The sequence below is a fragment of the Lycium ferocissimum genome, chromosome 10, assembly GCF_029784015.1.
Source record: "Lycium ferocissimum isolate CSIRO_LF1 chromosome 10, AGI_CSIRO_Lferr_CH_V1, whole genome shotgun sequence".
In the NCBI taxonomy this organism is placed as follows: domain Eukaryota; kingdom Viridiplantae; phylum Streptophyta; class Magnoliopsida; order Solanales; family Solanaceae; genus Lycium; species Lycium ferocissimum.
The window spans coordinates 48,027,096-48,045,531 of NC_081351.1; the positions used below are offsets into that span (position 1 = coordinate 48,027,096).

Here is an 18,436-nt window from a genome sequence, read left to right on the forward strand (position 1 = left end):
GGGGGGGGGGGTGAAGGATATATACGACATCCTCGCTCCCTGAAATTCGAGGCCACACAGAGGGTGTGAGTTAGGTCCAATGCCTAATTTGACAAATTCATAATGCGGTCGTGGGTAGCATGTATGATGATGACGAAGAGGAGGATATTGTTTACGAACATTATTTTTGTTCCAACTTCAGGACGGTGTTCTGACATTTCAAGTTGTAAAAACTGAATGTCCTGGAGTTTCACTTGTATAAATTAGATTGAAGAGTATTTTTTAATCAAAAAATCGAACAAAATATCTGTAATTCCAGTACAAGGTCCTAGATATTTAAGTTGGAAAAGCTGAACTCCATATCCTGGAGTTCAAGAAAGCAAAAGCTGAAGAAACAGATCTCTGTAATTTTTTTAAGCTGAGAGTTATTTTTGTCTAAATATTATTTTTAAATGAAAAATTGGCTACATTTCAATTATTTTTGGAAGCGTGACTTATTTTCAAATAGCAGGGTAAAGTGGCTATTTGTGAATTTTTTGTGATTTATGTCCCGCCAAAAAACTATACTAAAGCCAAGTACTGCCCCTCTTCTTTTTATCCGGACATAAATTTGGCATTTATAAATAAGTTTTTAGTACTGCACAATGAGTGTGTAGAATTTTAATACCATTACGTTAACTTACAACAACAGGTTGGTATACATAGCAAGCTTAATATGATTTTTTTGTTTTTTTTAAAATATTCCCTCTGTCCCAATTTATGTGAAAATGGTTGATTGGGCACAAGGTTTAAGAGAAAAAGAAGACTTTAGAAACTTGTGATCTAACATGAGCCATAAATATTTTTATAGCAAAAAATTATCTCATTAAAACTAATGAGAAGTTTGAAGTTGAATTGTTAATAAGTATAAAAACATGTCATTCTTTTTTGGACTGACTACAAAAGAAAAAATGTTACATAAATCGAGAAGGAGGGAATAATATATTGACCAGAGATAACCAATTAAATTATACTAATAGAGTAATTTTCTTTTAAACTATCAATATATATAACTTAAATCCTTATAAATAGAAGGAAGACATATCTCATCCACAAGTTTATTGCAGCAGTCCAGTGTCACTTAAGTATTTCTCTCACAATGCTCAATTTTCATCAACAAACCAACATACCTAAAGAATTCATTTATCCCAAGGAAGAATTAATACAAGCACAAGAAGAGCTAAATGAACTAGTAATAGATCTTAGAGGCATCTTTACAGGCAATAATTCTGTGGCAACACAACATGTAGCCATGCTTGTCAAAACAGCTTGCTTAAACCATGGATTCTTTCAAGTTATTAACCATGGAGTTGATTCTCAACTAATTAACATGGCTCATGCTCATGTTAATGATTTCTTTAAGCTTCCATTAGGAGTAAAATTAAAGGTTCAGAAACAACATGGTAGTTTGTGGGGTTATTCAAGTGCCCATGCAGAGAGATTTAATTCAAGATTGCCATGGAAAGAAACTTTATCCTTCAATTTTCATGAAAACAGTGGCTCCAATCAGAGTGTTGTTGTTGATTTCTTTGAATCTGGTTTTGGAAAAGAATTTGAACAAATGGGGTAAGTTTTCTTGCTCATAATTTTATGCTGAAATTAATGTGAGGATATGTATCCCACTTGGGTATATCCAAGGTTTTTTCTCTTTCCTTCATAAGGGAATTTATATGAATACTATGTGTTTGTATTTAAATTATATATATTGATAGTGAAAGATATCATCATTGCAATTTAACCTGTTATAGCATGTTGATACATTTTTTTTTTTTTTCCAACCTACCACATTATGCTTGCGATAATTCTGAATAACATGTTAATTTAGATCAACTTTATCAAAAGTAAAAAATCTATACATTGTCCATTTTCCAACCTACTCATTATGCTTGCGATAATTCTGAATAACATGTTAATTTAGATCAACTTTATCAAAAGTGAAAAATCTATACATTGTCCATGCACAAAATTTTAGTATTTATTTATCCTTTCATAAAAGTTTAGTCTTCATTTATTCATTTTCCTTGACATTAACAGACCGTATCAGCCTACTGTAGTTCATTTCGTCAAAGTAAATACAATGGCACATGAATAAATTTATTACTAGTTCTTAAGGAATTCCCATATGTTAAAAGTTGTATACAGGGTACAATTTTCTTATTGGAAAGTGTCAAAATTGAGGGTATATTTTCTTTGGCTAGCATTCTGTCACTGATAATGTCGTGAGATAGAGTATACTTGATATTACTAGAGGTCAAATAAAAAAGTAGTATGTTACTAAAGCTAATCGATTTAATTTTTGTATACTGACAATGCAAAGAAATTTATACTGTCAACGGCGCCGTACTGTCAATGCGTTTTAAGATGATGTTTGAACTTGTCTAATTTTTTCAAGTTATTGATCCCACTTTTATAAATAGTTACTTATAGTTGCGAAGTACTCCATCTTCTAAAGGTCATAATATAGAGTATAAATTTTTTAAATTATCAGTATATAAAAGTTAAACTTAATACTAATTACACCACCGGTTTGTCGTCTCCTTCCTTTTTTTTTTATTTTATTTTTATTTTTAACAGATTGGTGTTTGAGAGATACTGCAAGGAAATGAAGAGGTTAGGACTTGTAATCATGGAGATATTGGGAATAAGCCTAGGTGTAGAAAAATCTTACTACAAAGAATTTTTCAGAGATGCAAATTCCATAATGAGATGTAATTTCTATCCAACTTGCCAAGATCCTGATTTAGCCCTTGGAACTGCACCTCACTGTGATCCAAATTCATTGACAATACTACATCAAGATCAAGTTGGAGGGTTGGAAGTCTTTGTCGATAGCAAGTGGAAGTCAGTGAGACCTAGGCCTGATGCACTCGTCATCAATATTGGTGACACTTTTACGGTGAGTCCAAAAGTACATATATGCTATGAGTTTAAAATTTGGGAAACTTACATAAACAATTACCTTTTATAAGCTCCTAACACTATATAGCTATAAGTTTGTAATTTACAAATCGTAGCTACCTTTTATGTGGTTTCGACTGTATTTCCCTTTTTTTTAAAAATACAACGAAATACATGTATCATAAAAACAGAATGAGTAAATCCTTTAAATATACGAAGGAGTTTTACTCGTATTTTCATGTTTTTAAATACAGCTAAATACATGTATCATAAAAGAGTGGAGTAAATCCTTTAAATACACGAAGGAGTTGTGTATTTCATTGTATTTATATACTGATAATCCTTTTGTTTTCTCTGTATTTAATTGTATTTCAGTGTTTACACTCAGAAAATGACAAAATGAAGAAAATACACTGTAATTAAAAAGGAACAATACAATCAAAACCGGTCGGATCTCCGGTGAAAAACAAAATACCACTGTATTTACACTAAAAGAATGAAGAATACATTCAAATCCTTTTAAAAATACACTGTATTTATTCAGATCTGAGATAGATTCTGGTCAAAATCAAAAAATACAATTAAAAAAAAAAAACGAATACACTCAAATACACTCAGATCTGATATACAAGAAGGAGAAGAAGCTATAGATTCCGGTCCAATCTCTTGTCAAATACAAAAAAAATACACTAAGAAAATGACGAATACACTCAAATACATCTGAGATACAAGAAGGAGAAAAGACCATGAATTCCGGTCTCCACCTTCATCAATGCGGGCAATCAATTAGAATAAATCAAGTCCACCTTCATCACGAGCTTTTAAAGCATCCACAAGCCAAACCAATGCTTTCCCACCAAACCCGATTGGCAATTTAGATCTAGGCTTGGAAATACATAACTCAATAATTTTAGGTCTAGTAAGATTTTTAGGGATGGTTATGTGTAGAAGGTTGATTTGGGGAAAATGGTTGTTGGTGAAGGAGTGGGGGAGAAGAAAAAGCCGGGGGACCCAATGGGAGAAATGGTGGCGGCGATAAAGGTATTAGGGGATGGAGAATGGAGAGGATGAAGATGGATATGGCAAGAGAGTTGGAAGAGATGAGAATGGAAATGGAGATGAAAAGAATCGAGATGATACTTGAATCGCAGAAACGAATTGTGGAGGCTTTTCCTCAAGCGTTGTTAGAGAAGAAACATAAGAATGCTAAGAGAATGCCAACTCCTGAAGGAGGGAGAGGCAAGGGGAAACTAGATCTGGGGTAGGAGAGGGAAACGGAGAGAAAGAAAGAGAGGGGTGACGGAGAAGATAGATTTGGTAGGTGAGAAAAAATCAATTTAAAAGAGGAACTTGTGAAATACAAGACACTAGTTATGATGTGTAATTTAAGAAAATATTTTAGCTAGGAAAAATAAATAAAATAAAAAATAGTTATTATTCATAAATAGGTCTTAGAGATAGATATGACAAGTAAATTTTTCTTTAAATTTTATGTGTTGACAGTAAAAAAGATATTTACGTAATCATCAGATAATTATAGGTAAATTTACGTATTAACATCGGTTGATAACCTGATACAATAGTAAGTAACAACTAACTTGTTAGATAATTAAAGGAAAATAGTCAACTTTGCCCCTAGACTATTGGAAATGAGATAACTTTGACTTTCATTTTGTATTTGGCACAGTAATGCCTAACCATTAATAAATAACTGAAAAATACCCTTACCATCAGCCAAGTAGCTCAAAAAAGACCTCATCACTACTCCCACTTGAATTGGAAAAAGCTAACTTTGCCTCCAGACTATTCGAAATGAGACAACTTTGCATTATGTTTTATTTTTGGCACAAAAATATCCTTACCGCAATAAATAGCTCAGGAATAGCCTTTTCATGACGATTGCTCTAGCTTGGATTGCAAAGGGCTAATTTTACCCCTAAATTATTTGAAATGGAATAATTTTATCCTCCGTTTCTCAAATTGGAGTAGACCAAGGAATTAAGGAGGCAGGTGGGATCACGAGGATGAGTATTAGGGCTTTCTGCCTTGCTACTATTTCTGTAAAAAATACTATTTTTACTAGTCCTGCATACTAAAAATAGATGTGTTTACTTATCCAGTTTGAAAAATCAAGAGATAGTTTACCATTTCATACCTATTTTACCATTATTATTAATTATTGAGTTGGAAACTTTAAGGAATTGTTAGTGGCTGCGTAACTTTTAAAGCATATTTGATTGATTTCAATCATTAGATAACTTAGTAATAATTATGGGTGATATAAGAAAATTATACTCTATTTACGCTTCATGGGTGTGGACAAGACTAACACAGACAAGTAAAAATAGACGGATGGACTATATGCAAAGAATTCAAATTTATACTACATACATATAGTAACAAAATTTCTTTGTTTAAAGTGCAGGCCCTGTCAAATGGACTATACAAAAGTTGTGTGCACAGGGCAATAGTAAACAGACAACTTGACAGAATATCATTGGCATTTTTCTTCTGCCCAAGGGAAGACAAAATTATAGTACCCCCACAAGATCTTGTCTCAGGGCCAAGAATGTACCCTGACTTCACATGGTTTGATTTGCTCAATTTTACACAGAACCACTATAGGGCTGATCAAGCTACTCTCCAAAACTTCACTCTTTGGTTCCTTTCTTCCAAATTCAATAATCCGACATAGCAAAAAACAAAAAAACATGTACTACTATTTATCCAATCTATATTGTGGGCTGTATAAGAGATTTTAATGCAACTAGAAAATATAGAGAACTTGAAGTATTTTTTGTTTTAATTTGTTTAATGTTGGACTGAAATGAATTTAAATGAAGAAGCATGATTAGTAAATTTATATAGCCTACTCCAATTTGTGATTTAGGCGTATTTAGGGTCAGTTTGGTCATGATTTCAAATCATTATTTGAAGTTAAAATTTTATTGGACATGCAATTTGGATCTCACAAATTATAATATATTTTTCATAAACATGAAAATCCCACAATTTGTGAAACTATCAAAACTTACCTAAATCTTTTACAATATTTTTAAATGTGCAAATCATAGTTCATAAACAAAGTATCGCAATTCTAAACCGCATTATTAATGAATTGCATATCTCCATGTTTATTTTATAAATAAATGCTTGCAATTACATACTATTACAAATTTTCAAATACACATAATTTTAACTAGTAGTAACTAGTTAACAATAAATCAACAATAGTAGTAACTGACTATTCTTTAATATAATCTTCCCACATGGTATGAAAATCTCTTCACGTCGAGCGTGAGTTTTATTTTTTTTACCAAACCAACATCACAAACTTGGAATTAACATCTTACTTTTGGAGAATTTGAGATTTGAAATCATAATTTGAAATGAAATTGAAATTTCGTTTAAACAAATGCCGATTTCAAATCAAAATTTCAAATATGAGCTCCAAATTACATGGCCAAACGCCTATTTATTGTAGTTGGAGTATTTGTTTCTAATTGGTATTGTGTTTTTATTTACTTTTGATATATACTAGTGTAATATATATATTTGGCAAGCAAATGTAATTATTTTTTACCAGCCGGCCAAATGTAACTTACCCTTAAAAAATTGACATATTGAAGCCGGTAATGAGCAATTGATATGTTAAAAATAATGATGAAAACTGCCTTAAAGCTGTTTACAAGACAAGAGGGGGTTGCTCATATGGTAATCACCATCCACCTCCAACTCTAAGGTTGTGGATTCAAGCCATAAAAGGAGCAAAATGATGGAAGCTCCTAATAAGGGGTAAAAAAACTATTTACAAAAACGTCTATGAACAAGTACCTTATTCAAAACGACGAAAAGCACAAACGAATGGAGGAGGAATTAGGTATTTTATCTTGGAAAATTTATTTTAGCATAAGGGAAAACTAATAAAATTTTAATCAAACCAACAATATTTATAGGTCGGAAAATTACGAGGAAATCTCTATATCTCTTACAATTCGAATTGAAGAAAATGGTATTTTCAGATCTCTTATATGTTATTTTTCAGATATGTTACGTGTTACGTGTAAAAACGAAGATCTTTCGCAAAGGACATAAAACTAAAAACATTTTGTAAGTGGCCTACAAAACCATTTCTCTTGTGAGGAAAACCAATTAATCAATTATATTCCTTTTCCTGTATCTCTTATGAGCCATTCTCTTGGAAGTCCATAGTTCTCTAAATTGGCATTTGAAAACTTCGAGTGTCCTTGAACTCATACCTAGTTTTCGGGTAACATTAGCTGTCTAAGACTAATCAATTTTGTCAAGCTGACAACTGGAATATTATACTAGATAACATGTATACACTTATATATACATACAAAAAGTAATTAAGACATCAAATATGTACAAAAATCTGTACTTAACGACTTGAATTTAGATTTTCCTTCACGTGGGATATAGATTCTGAAAAGGAAGAGACAAATGACAAACCTTGGATACTCCAATGAGAAGCCATAGACAAAAACTACTTGAGAGGCCCCTCCAGATGGAGCCAATACTACCAGACAATAGAGGCAGTGTACAACTGCATGAATGGATTTGATATTATTACCTGAAGTAACTTTTTGAACTCCTTTATCACTATACCATAATATTTTCTTTATGACAAAGTAATTTTTGAATTCTCTTTGCTATTTATACTAGAATCTTTTCTTATGTTAAAGGGAATCCAACAGTTTATTATAATCAACAAAAATCATGCTTTCCTTGTTTACACGGTATTGTATTCGATCAACAAGATTCAATTGAACTCTTTTCCCTCCACCTAGTTCCGCCACTTCTTGATCCGTCGTTCTTCATCCCTTAAGACTTAAGTCCATTTAGGGATTATTTGTTTGAGTTATTAACTACTTTAATGATTACTATCAAACCCAACAACCATATCACACTTATAATTGGTTACCATATCACAATTTTCCCAAGATAATATAAACAATTTTCCCAACAGGTGTTTTGACAGGATATTTTTGTTGTTAATGGATGTTCTTCTTCTCTTCAAGATTCTTATAAGCTACCATATCACTATGATTGGGTAAAAATAACAAAACATGAGCTTCTGATATCTAACTTGATTCTGGCACACATAAATCAATTTTGCTTTTGCTCTCTTCTTTGTTTTTTCTAAATTTTAAATGCCAGTTGTAGTAACCTCAATGAATATGACTTTTACAAACTTTGATGAAAATTCCCTTATTTGGTTTCATACACTGGTAGTTAGCCCACCCAGACAGGATCAAATTACTATCCAAATCTAAGGTTTCCGCAAGATTTCTTGGTGTCCAGCAGAATCATCAATCGCTTACATTGAAACCACAATATAATTACACTTGTAACGTATCAACTTAACAAAAAGTAAAAATAAATAAAGAAATAATGAAGTGCCACTTTTCTCTCCAAATGCACACTGATACAATTCAAAATAGTGACAACCATCTGCTAAACGCTCCATAATCTGCTTCATCCCCTGGCTTTGCTTTATTATCTGATTTCATTGCAAATATTTGGCCTTCCAATCACTAACCCAAATTTTATACACTAATGAAATCACACTATACATGTAGAAAATGACAAGTTTTTAAGTGTAAATCAGGATCAGCTGAAAATAAATGTGCTGATTACCGAGATTGGGACCTGATACTCCCCAACGCACAAGAAACTTCAGCTTCTAATCCAGGGCACCACAACGCTTACAGCTTACCTATACAGTCTAAAGTCAAAGTAAATCACAAAAAGCCCCAAAAAATTATATATGCAAGCTCAGCAGGTTATATCTACTTATGTTACAATGTTACAGAAACCAAAATTCTAACATATATATTGTTTGACTTGACAAAGAAAATGCTTTTGCATGTTGTTAAAAAAATATGATTGGCAAAAAATAATACAACAAAATGTGGCAGTTTATCATGTTAAAATGATCAACAAAAACCAAACCACACAGCAACATATAAGCTGAAATGACTTGGGAAGAAAAAGTTTTTGCATCAACGAATGTGTTTCTTAACTGAAAGATATGCTATGTTTTGGCAAAACGTAATAATACAACAAAATGTGACAGTGTCAATAAGATTTCGACGCTGAAAAATAAAGGAGAAAAACTCGAGTGTCAATGAATTTGTTTCTACAGTATTTTCTGTTAACCAATGGATCTCCCAAATAAGTTACCAACTCTGTAGTACCTAACAAGCATAAATGATACTTCTGAGACATAGAAAGATCAGATTTTAAGGATTCATCTAACAGGTAGAATACTGACTACCACTGGTATGTTTGATTTATGAGACCAAGACAATCAGTCGCATACGTATCTCATGACCCTCAGCGTGTATACTTAGTGTGTGCGTGGGTGGGGGGGACAGGAAAATAGAAAACTAATCGTCAATCATCTGAAGTCCCTTTACCTATTTAACAGCACCTGAAAGCGTATTTAACAGGCAGGAAATTGTTCATCATGAATAGTAAGTGAGCAGAACAGCACTCAATATGTAAAATTAAGCAAAAGGATAGTCATAACATTACATTAGGACATTCGAAATTGTAAATGAGAAAGTACGGGTGATTCTAAATAACAAAGAGACCGATCATCAAAAGTCGGCAGTTTCTCCGACTATCTCACAACGCCCAGGGAGAATTATTTGACACGTAAAAAAATATTATTCATGAATTGCAAGTTAGAGAACAGCACACAAAATGGATACTTAGCTAGAACAAGTAAACTTTAAGATAGATTAGGCTATTTGAAATGGTTAAATGGATGCTTACGTAGAAGGGATACACTTTATGAAGGCTACAGCTATTTGGGATAGTTAATGTTATAACTTAGAAGATACGGGCTTAAAAGAAACTGATGTCAATCGAATGAAGTTCCACCAACTACTTCAGAGTGGCGGGGAGGATAATTTGAAGCCACTAGAATAACAATCAATATCCACACTTTCTCATAAGGAACACCAGGTACATACTAGAACAACAACAACTAAGCCTCAATCTGAAACATGTTGGGATCAAACATTTGGTATATACCTATCCAAAAGTAATAGTTCAAGTTCCTATTACCCCGGCCCCCTCCCCTCTTTGAAACCAAGCATGTATCTTTAGTTATTCGTTTTGGGTTTATATTGTGTGATTCAATTATTTCGTTTTTGATTGTTACCATTCACATAAAAAATAAAAAAATAAAAATAAAAATAAAAAAAACCATCTCGAAGATCTACCCGAACTAAAATATGTTTGGTTTAGTTCGATTCTCTTTTGATGGCTTTTCTGCTTTTTGGTTTTTTCAATTTTGTCTTGTCATTTGGTGTCATCATTATGTTTATTTCGTTATGGGATGTACCAAGGCAATGTAAATAGCAAATGTTAAGCATGTCGTATACTCGTATCAATGAACTGAATGGACATTATTACTATACAGTCTGAAGTATATGAGGATTGTGAGCATTTGAGCTTATGAAACGAGATGGTACTTAGCTTCCTAGATTTTTTTCCTTCTATCTTTAGCTTAATTCAGTCTTCTTGTTCAAGTTTACATCAGTGGTATCATAGCAGTTTCCTGCTCAATGAGTATTGATCCATGGCTACCGAGATGAAGAAGGTGTTGAATCGGTTAGATTGAATGGCAATTGACATGGCTAACTTTTCTGTGCTCCAAAATCAGCTGGAAACAGCAGTGATGGATACACTAACTAAATATGCCCACTTCCTAGCGCTGTCACACCCTTATTCTGCTTGATGTGGATATTACCACGGTATTTATGGAGCATATCTTCAAACTTCATGGGATGCCTGAGGATATTGTAAGTGATAGGACTCCAATTTCACTTGTAAACTATGTCAAGAACTATTCATTACAAGAAGTTACCCTGAAACACATCCACTTACATATCACTCTAGTCTGATGGCTAGACTGAGGTTATTAACACGTGTTTGGAGACCTACATAAAGTGTTCTTGCTCTGACTCACCTTCAGATTGGGCACTATATTTGCAGAATGATGATATAATACTGCCTTCCATACTTCCAACCAAACCACTACTTATGAAGATTCGTATGGCCAACCCCTCCCCCCCATTTACCTATGTTCAAGGTGACTTTGAAGTGAGTGAAGTAGACAGAAGTTTTAACTACCATTTACCTATGTTCAAGGTGACTTTGAAGTGAGTGAAGTAGACAGAAGTTTTAACTACCAGGGAATTCAATTGCAGTTGCTTAAGTTTCATTTATGCAGATCTCAGCACAAAATGGTAGACTAAGCCATCAAGAAGAGATCAGATAGGCAGTTGGCAAGGTGGGAGATTGAGTCTATCTTAAGATCCAATTCTACAGACAACTGATTTTCTCTAGAAACAGACATTTTCACTATGGCCCCTATTAGATTTTCTACTATATTATATAAGAGAAAGTATTTCACCAAATTTTACTTTTATATCCTAATTTTATTTATTTAATATTTTTTTGTTTTTTGTTTTAAAGTCTACTTTTCTATGAGATTGATAATTTTCAATTTTTTTTAAAACTTTTTAATTAATTCAGAAGATGGAAATGCTGCTTATAATTCGCTCTACTTGCCAGCACAGTTATCCTATTACATCATCCCTTCTATGTGTTTTTATCCAAACCCTGTTATGAAGTCCCAAATATTAAAGGGTGGAATGAAAATTTTGCTTTCAAAACCTATTTACCAGTTTTCCAAAAAAAACTAGTGCTGCTGCTCTACTTGTTACTCTCTCATCCTCCTCCAATGAAGTCCCAAATAAGGTTGTGATTTTTTCCAGAAAAAATAAGTCCAATCATCCAGCTAAAGTGCTAGTTAGAAGGATGATCGAATAGGTCAATGACTCAGTTTCTGATTCAGTGGGAACAACTTCCTGAAGATGAAGCAAACATGGAAGGATGCTAATGCTCTGTAGGTTCAATTCCAGCCTTGCTTCCTTGAGGTCAAAGGAGGTTTTTCAGGGGGAAGTACTTATAAGATCCAGCTTATGAAAGTAGTACCATTAGCTGTGGGAGTAGTAAGGAATAAGAAGTTGTTAGAAGTAGTTAAGTTATCCAGTGATGAGTCTACTTACCTTTTTTTTTTTTTTGGTCATGGGCTCGAATAAAGTGGTGTCTCCCAGAGATGGTATTGAAGATGATGGCCAGTTGCACGCACCTCGACTAAATCCACGGGATACCTGACAAGTGCCACCTCCGACCAACAACAGGTACCAACCAAGGCTAGGACAGATGGGAAGAAATCACCTAGTGTTTTTGAGATGAGTCCACCTACTTTTTAAGTTGCAGTTTCATATTTACGTTTTGATTATTGATTGTATTTCTCATTTTCCATTTTTCCCCACTCCTCTTCAAGCGTATGGAGTGGTCTGACGTATATGTATGAGGAAGAGAAAAGACCCAAAATAGTCCTTTATCTTTGGACTTAGACATAAAATCATCCCTATTCTATTACATGGAGCACTAATGGTCCTCATCATTTGAAAAACTGGGGCACTTTTAATCCTCTCGCAAACAGCCGTTACCATTTAAACGGAGAAACCAACTCCCATGCTTCAGAAACATAGGCCTCATGTAACATATCCATATTAAACTCCAACCATCTTTTCCTTTATCCCTTCTCTTTCATATCGAAGAGATCTGCATCACCACCAAACCAATTCTTGGCATTTGGATAGAAAAAACACATTATTTTTGTTTTAGTTTTACCTTTCCTCAAAACCATCACCGATTTTGGAAGATAAATATGTAGCTGAAAATCTTAATAAATGAAGACCCATAAAAAACAAAACATAATATGAAGAGCCAGAAAGTCAAAGACAAGCAGATTTCAGTCCATGCGTTTAATTTTTTTCTGGTTAAATTTTTATGAGATCTTTTATAGATACTAAAGGAATAGAAAAGACCAGCAAGATCATGTTTTACTACAGAAGCGGGTCGAATCGAGTTTGTTCCGAGAAATTGATATGAGTTCTCTCTCTCTTCTTCTTATCATTGTGTGTGTGTTGCTCATATATATATATATATATTATTTTTTTTTTTTTTTTTTTTGATGAAGTAAGATGTTTCATTAGAAAAGCATCAAGTAGATGCATAATTACAGGGGTGTAATTACAGATAGGCAAAAATATAAAAGAGAATTGCAGGCCCCTATACATTGATTCCTTCTAAAGTTAGATACTAATAAAATCTAAAAACTGTTCAGTATTAGATACTAGGGACAACATTGTCCAGCAAAAAAAATTAACTAAGCATTTGGCTTTAAGAGCTTGAATGGGAGTTGAGGAATCATCAAAACAACTCTTGTTCCTCTCATTCCAAATACACCAAAAAATTGCAGCAGGAATCATATTCCAGACCTTTCTGGTCTTATCAACTATCCATAAACTCAAAGACACGTGGACTTCTCTCAAACTTTGTGGCATCTCCCAACTTAACTTAAAAATACATAGGATCATGTTCCAAAGGTCATAACCTAATGGGCAATGCAGAAAGAGGTGGTTAACTGTCTCCTGAGCATTTTTGCAGAAATAACATACGTTGTACAAGTGGTAGCATTTTCTATTCAGATTATCCAGAGTAAGACATGCATTCTTTAGTATAACCCAACTGAAAAATTTAATCTTCATAGGCGGTTTAGTCTTCCGTACTAGCTTCCATGGCCATATATCAGGCAATTGATTATGAGAACATAGTTGCCTATAGCATTCTTTCATTCTGAATGTGCCTTTGTTTCCCAATCTCTACTTGTCTAGTGCACTTTCATCAACGTTGTGAGCTGCCACCTTTTCTAACATTTCCATCAAACTCCCAAGTTCCCAATCCTGTACAAACCTTCCGAAAAGCACATCCCAACTGTTGTTGATCCTGTTTAGGGCAATTGAGGAAACCTTGTCCCTGGCAATGTTGAAAGGCTGGGGTATTCCTCCATGAGAGCTGTATTGTTGAGCCATCTATCCTTCCAAAAGTATATGAACACCATCACCAGGTTTGAAGTGGATTCCATGAGAAAACTCAAGACCCAGCTTACTGATATACTTCATTGGCCCAACTCCATAAGGTAAAAGTACAGTATTAGAGCTCCAGTTGCCCTTTTTACCATGTTTAGCTATGCTCACCTCCTTCCAAGGACTTCCATCATCTGAGCCAAACCTCCAAAGCCATTTCATGAGTAAGGATTTGTTATGAACTGCCAAATCTTTGACTCCTAGGCCTCCATTGCACTTTGGGAGCAATACTTTGTCCCATTTTACCAAATGAAATTTGTGAGTGCTGTTATTCCTTTCCCACAGAAAATTTCTCTAAATCTTGTCCAGCTTGTCTAGCACCTTCTTGGGAATGGGGAATAAGGACATGAGGTAGGTTGGTGTACTATCATGAACTTGGAATTTTCGTTTACTTTAGGATTTCAAGTTACCAGCATAGCTGTTAGAAACAAAGAAATACTAAATAAGCAATTGTTGGTGCTTCTCATTACAGTTACAACAACAACAACGATATACCCGGTGTAATCCCACAAGTGGGGTCTGGGGAGGGTAGAGTGTACGCAGACCTTACCCCTACCGCGTAGAGATAGAGAGTACTTCTCTTTATCAGTTCAAATGGAGTCTTTTATATTAAATGAATATGAATATGCAGCAGACTCATCCAAAGTTGGCATTTGGAATAGTAGAAGGCTCGGAGAGGTCTGGGTTTTTGGAGGAAAAGAGATCTCATGTATGCTGCTTGCTCACACTGTTAAACAAATAACATCCGTTTGAAGAGTGACTAGAAGTGCACTACTCTGACAAATAATAAGGATGATTTCGAGTCTAAATTCAAAGATAAGACCCTACTTCGAGCTTATGAAATGAGATGATACTTAGCTTCCTAGATAATCTTTAATTTAATTCAGTCTTCAAGTTCAAGTTTACATCATATCCTTTTAACCAAAGCACAAAAACAGGAATATCAAAAATTAAAGCACTTATGGTAACACAACCGAATAACGCAGAGATAGCAAAACAATCAATAAGAAATAATTACTTTTGAAACTGCAAATTCCCATAAATAGATATCAAATAAAAACTGAAATAATTTTTACCACTGGGAATCAGAAGATTGTGAATCCATGTTGTTGTAAAATTGAGTCAACCGCCGTCGATTTTCCGGTTTCGGCTTGACTGGTTTCTTCTTTAAACCAAAAATTTCTTGTACCAAAGGGACATGAACCAACACTAATTTCCAAGCTAAGTACCAACCTGCACAAATCTCACAATCAAAATCTTATTCTTATAGATGAAATATTAAGATATAATGGTTAAAATAAAAATAAAAAAAACTGAACTATCACAACCTGTGTATTAAAACACACCTCAATTATCAGTTGTTATCTTTCCTATCCGAAAACCCTAAACCCTATCAGATAGGAAAAGGGAAACATAGATCAGAGGCGGCCCATAGAATTTAAATTCTGTGGATTCAATTTTAAGATTATTAGCATTGAACTCAATATTTATGAATTTATATCTATCTATTACAATCTTAATAATTTTTTACACATAAATTATGCTTTGTGCCGAAAGGTAGGGGTTCAATAATTCAGGTAGGAAAAAGAAATAATCATAGTTGAGGTGTGAAGCTCGCGAAGTAATAGCTGAGATGTGTTTTTGATCATTAAATCAAATATTAATGACCCAAATTCAGATTATTACAATAATATACACAGACCTAAGAGAAGAAAGGAGATAACGAAGAGGATAGCAAGAAGAGGACGAAAGAGTAATAAACTTAGATATTCCCAAGATGAGAACTCCATCATTCAACTGAGCCTGGAATTTTGAGTCTTTGCAAAATGATTTCCAAACCTTTTTTGTTCCAAACTAAAAAGGGAAAATTTCACTTTGCTACTAAACTTAATCCAGAAGTCATGACGCGTCCTATAATTTGCTTTTTGTTGTCCTACCTGATAAACCTTCATTTGGAGTTGGGCAGGTCTAATTTTGTAGTCCATTATAAATTGTAATTTTTGTAATATATATGATATTTTTCATAAGATTGGCCACCAAAGGATTAGCGATAGATTATTAAGAAATTCTATTAGATATGAGCAACTTAGCCACAATATTGCGATGTAATTTGTAGCTAAATACATATTTTTTTGGTAATGAAGTAGCTTAACTAAATTGATTACATTTGTAGGTTCATATGATGCCCAATAATTTTGAGTTCAAGTATTATAAGTATAAACGTATTAACATTGATTCCAATTTTATCGATTGTTGCTTATGTATATTTCAATTTGTTGATCCTTCATATTAAAAAAAAATATTGAATATTTATGTGCAAATACATAGGAATTAGTACTTTAATTAAAGCATGAAACCTCTTAATGAAATGTTTCACTTTTTTTACCCTTTAAATTGTATCATGCTTCACTTCACATTATTTTACAGGGAAATGTACATTTTTAATGAGGTAAAGAGCTGAAATATACCTCCATAGTACTTAAAATTGGTCAATGTTGCTTTGAGAGCTCTAGTATGAAGTGGATGAACTTCAAGGGTTCAAATGCTTCTAGAAGAAAAAAAAAAAAAGTTCAAACTTATTCCTCAAATTTTTACTATTTTTAAAATTATTCTTAGGTCGGAACTCCGTTAAGGACCAAGGACAACATTGACATCTTTTTCTCACCTGCGAGATAAAATTAATCAAAAAGGAAGAACCAAATTTGTACATGAACAATAAAATTAATCAAAAAGGAAGAACCAAATTTGTACATGAACAAAACTAACCCTTTTTCCTTCTAACAATTTTTGGCATAATACATTTCTTAAAACTACTGCTTCACCAGACAAAACTCTCTTTGTAAGTAGAAAAGGGTTAGATGAACCCCCGCTACTATTTTTTATTGTTTAAACCAATCCTCAATAATACTATTTGGATATATGAGTCCTTACCGTTAGCCAAAGTTTCATATCTACTCCTCACTCGATGGAGTGGACACGTGGAGGCTTGAAATTGAAAGGCCCAACTCAAAATTAATAAACCCGTTCGATCAAGTTTGATCTGCGACCCCTAAATGACTCACTCCCGATTGAACCCCTAAACCTACTTAGTTTCTCATTTTAGAAAGAGAAAGAGGACAAATACGACTGCTCAAAGTCCCTCTCGTTTCTGTCTCAAACCTCATGTGATTGAAGCCTTGAAGCTTAGAAAGGTATGTATCTTCATATAAAATTTATGCTATTAATTGATTTTAACCATTTTATTTCACAATTTGAATGCCCAAATGTCATTTTGCTTTCTAGGGTTTTGGTCTGCGGATTTTTTCAGAATGTCATCTTATTCTATCAATATATTTGCTTTTAGTTGTTGATTTTGTCTATGTATTGTTGTATTATCATGCATGTGCTCTTTCTTTGGTAGTCCTTGCCCGTTTTACGAATTGTTAGAGTTTTATTTTGTTTTGTTATTGATTTTGTCTGGGGGTTTGTAGGGACTATAAGACTTTATGATTTTGGTTGTTATATTTCAAGGGTGACATTTATGTAACACCTCGTGCATTCGGGTTAAGGTTTGACTCGTAAGACCCATAATGAACCCAATATGAGTAGTGTAGAAAGGGTGTTTGAAACCTAATCAAGTCATAAGAAGAGTCCTTGGGCAAAGTAAAGTCGGAAGCTACCCTACGGAGTATGTTTTCAAATGAGTTTGCACCACGTCTCATTTAAGGTGAGTATAAGGACAAATCTATAAGGAATTTGGGAAAACTTCCTTCATGAAAGTTGTAGATATTTGAAATACCTACCCAATAATATATTATATAATGGTCAAACGAACATGTGTACAATAAGTTATGCATGATTTACTAAACAGTGTTTTGTCGCTTCGTAAAACCGGCCTTAAAATGTTTTACGATCCGTAAAACTGGCTGTAAATGGCCAAAAATATCCAGCACGTTCTTACAGTTTCACGGTATGATTTACGGGCCGTAAAATGGGCCAAAAATGAGCATAAAACGGGTCCGACAACAACTTTAAAGCTTCATTTTTTGGCTGTTTCACTTCACTCTTCACATCCTCAAGACCTAGAATGACCATTCTCTCTTCCCATCATCCTCCTACACCAAGCTAAGCCTCTTCCAAGTGATTCCAAGTGTTTCTAACATCAACACATGAATTCTAAGTGAAAATTCATTGTTCCTAACCTAGGGTTTTCAAGAAATCCATCTCAAGGTTCAAAATTCAAGCTTTTGGAATTCTTCTTCAAAGATTCAGACTTTTCTCAAGCTTTTGGAGCGATTAAGGTATGTAGGGTTTCTATCCACGTGTGAGAACATCATTGTTCTTCCCCACTCTACATTCATCCATGAAAATATGAAGTTCCATACAAACCTAGGGTTTCACTCTAATTCATGATGACCCATACCATAACATACCATGTTCGTATAAATAATTCGTTATTGTATTCTTGATATTCCATTTTGGTTATTGGAAATCCGGCC

General features: G+C 33.7%; 3 protein-coding genes and 1 long non-coding RNA gene across 10 annotated transcripts in view; 1 reads left to right on the forward strand and 3 right to left on the reverse strand.

The window, feature by feature from the left end:
• Positions 1–1,663, reverse strand: part of LOC132034144 (dephospho-CoA kinase) — a 103,155-nt gene extending 101,492 nt beyond the window's left edge. Inside the window, exon 1 of the mRNA XM_059424409.1 lies at positions 1,652–1,663. The gene's annotated coding sequence lies outside the window, so the exon portion shown is untranslated. The remainder of the gene's footprint in view (positions 1–1,651) is intronic.
• On the forward strand, positions 1,014–5,779 carry LOC132034143 (gibberellin 20 oxidase 2-like). Its single transcript, XM_059424408.1, has 3 exons — positions 1,014–1,584; positions 2,593–2,914; positions 5,342–5,779. The coding sequence occupies exons 1-3, from the start codon at positions 1,118–1,120 to the stop codon at positions 5,609–5,611; spliced, it is 1,059 nt and encodes a 352-aa protein (XP_059280391.1). The 5' UTR covers positions 1,014–1,117; the 3' UTR covers positions 5,612–5,779.
• Positions 5,780–8,236: 2,457 nt separating this feature from the next.
• On the reverse strand, positions 8,237–15,801 carry LOC132034146 (uncharacterized). 7 transcript variants are annotated; one of them, XR_009408960.1, is made up of 4 exons: positions 15,661–15,801; positions 15,035–15,191; positions 8,578–8,656; positions 8,237–8,440 (listed from the first exon to the last, which is right to left on the reverse strand). XR_009408960.1 is itself a non-coding variant. In XM_059424412.1 (3 exons), the coding sequence occupies exons 1-3, from the start codon at positions 15,749–15,751 to the stop codon at positions 8,653–8,655; spliced, it is 252 nt and encodes an 83-aa protein (XP_059280395.1). In that variant the 5' UTR covers positions 15,752–15,801; the 3' UTR covers positions 8,237–8,652. The 7 variants fall into 7 exon arrangements, 3 of the variants coding, with proteins under 3 accessions (XP_059280395.1, XP_059280396.1, XP_059280393.1); XR_009408959.1 differs by having other exon boundaries at positions 8,237–8,474; XR_009408961.1 differs by having other exon boundaries at positions 8,578–8,665.
• LOC132034145 (uncharacterized) lies at positions 9,290–11,298 on the reverse strand. The gene is made up of 2 exons (XR_009408958.1): positions 11,093–11,298; positions 9,290–11,033 (listed from the first exon to the last, which is right to left on the reverse strand). It is a non-coding gene; the product is annotated as an uncharacterized LOC132034145 (long non-coding RNA).
• Positions 15,802–18,436: the final 2,635 nt, after the last annotated feature.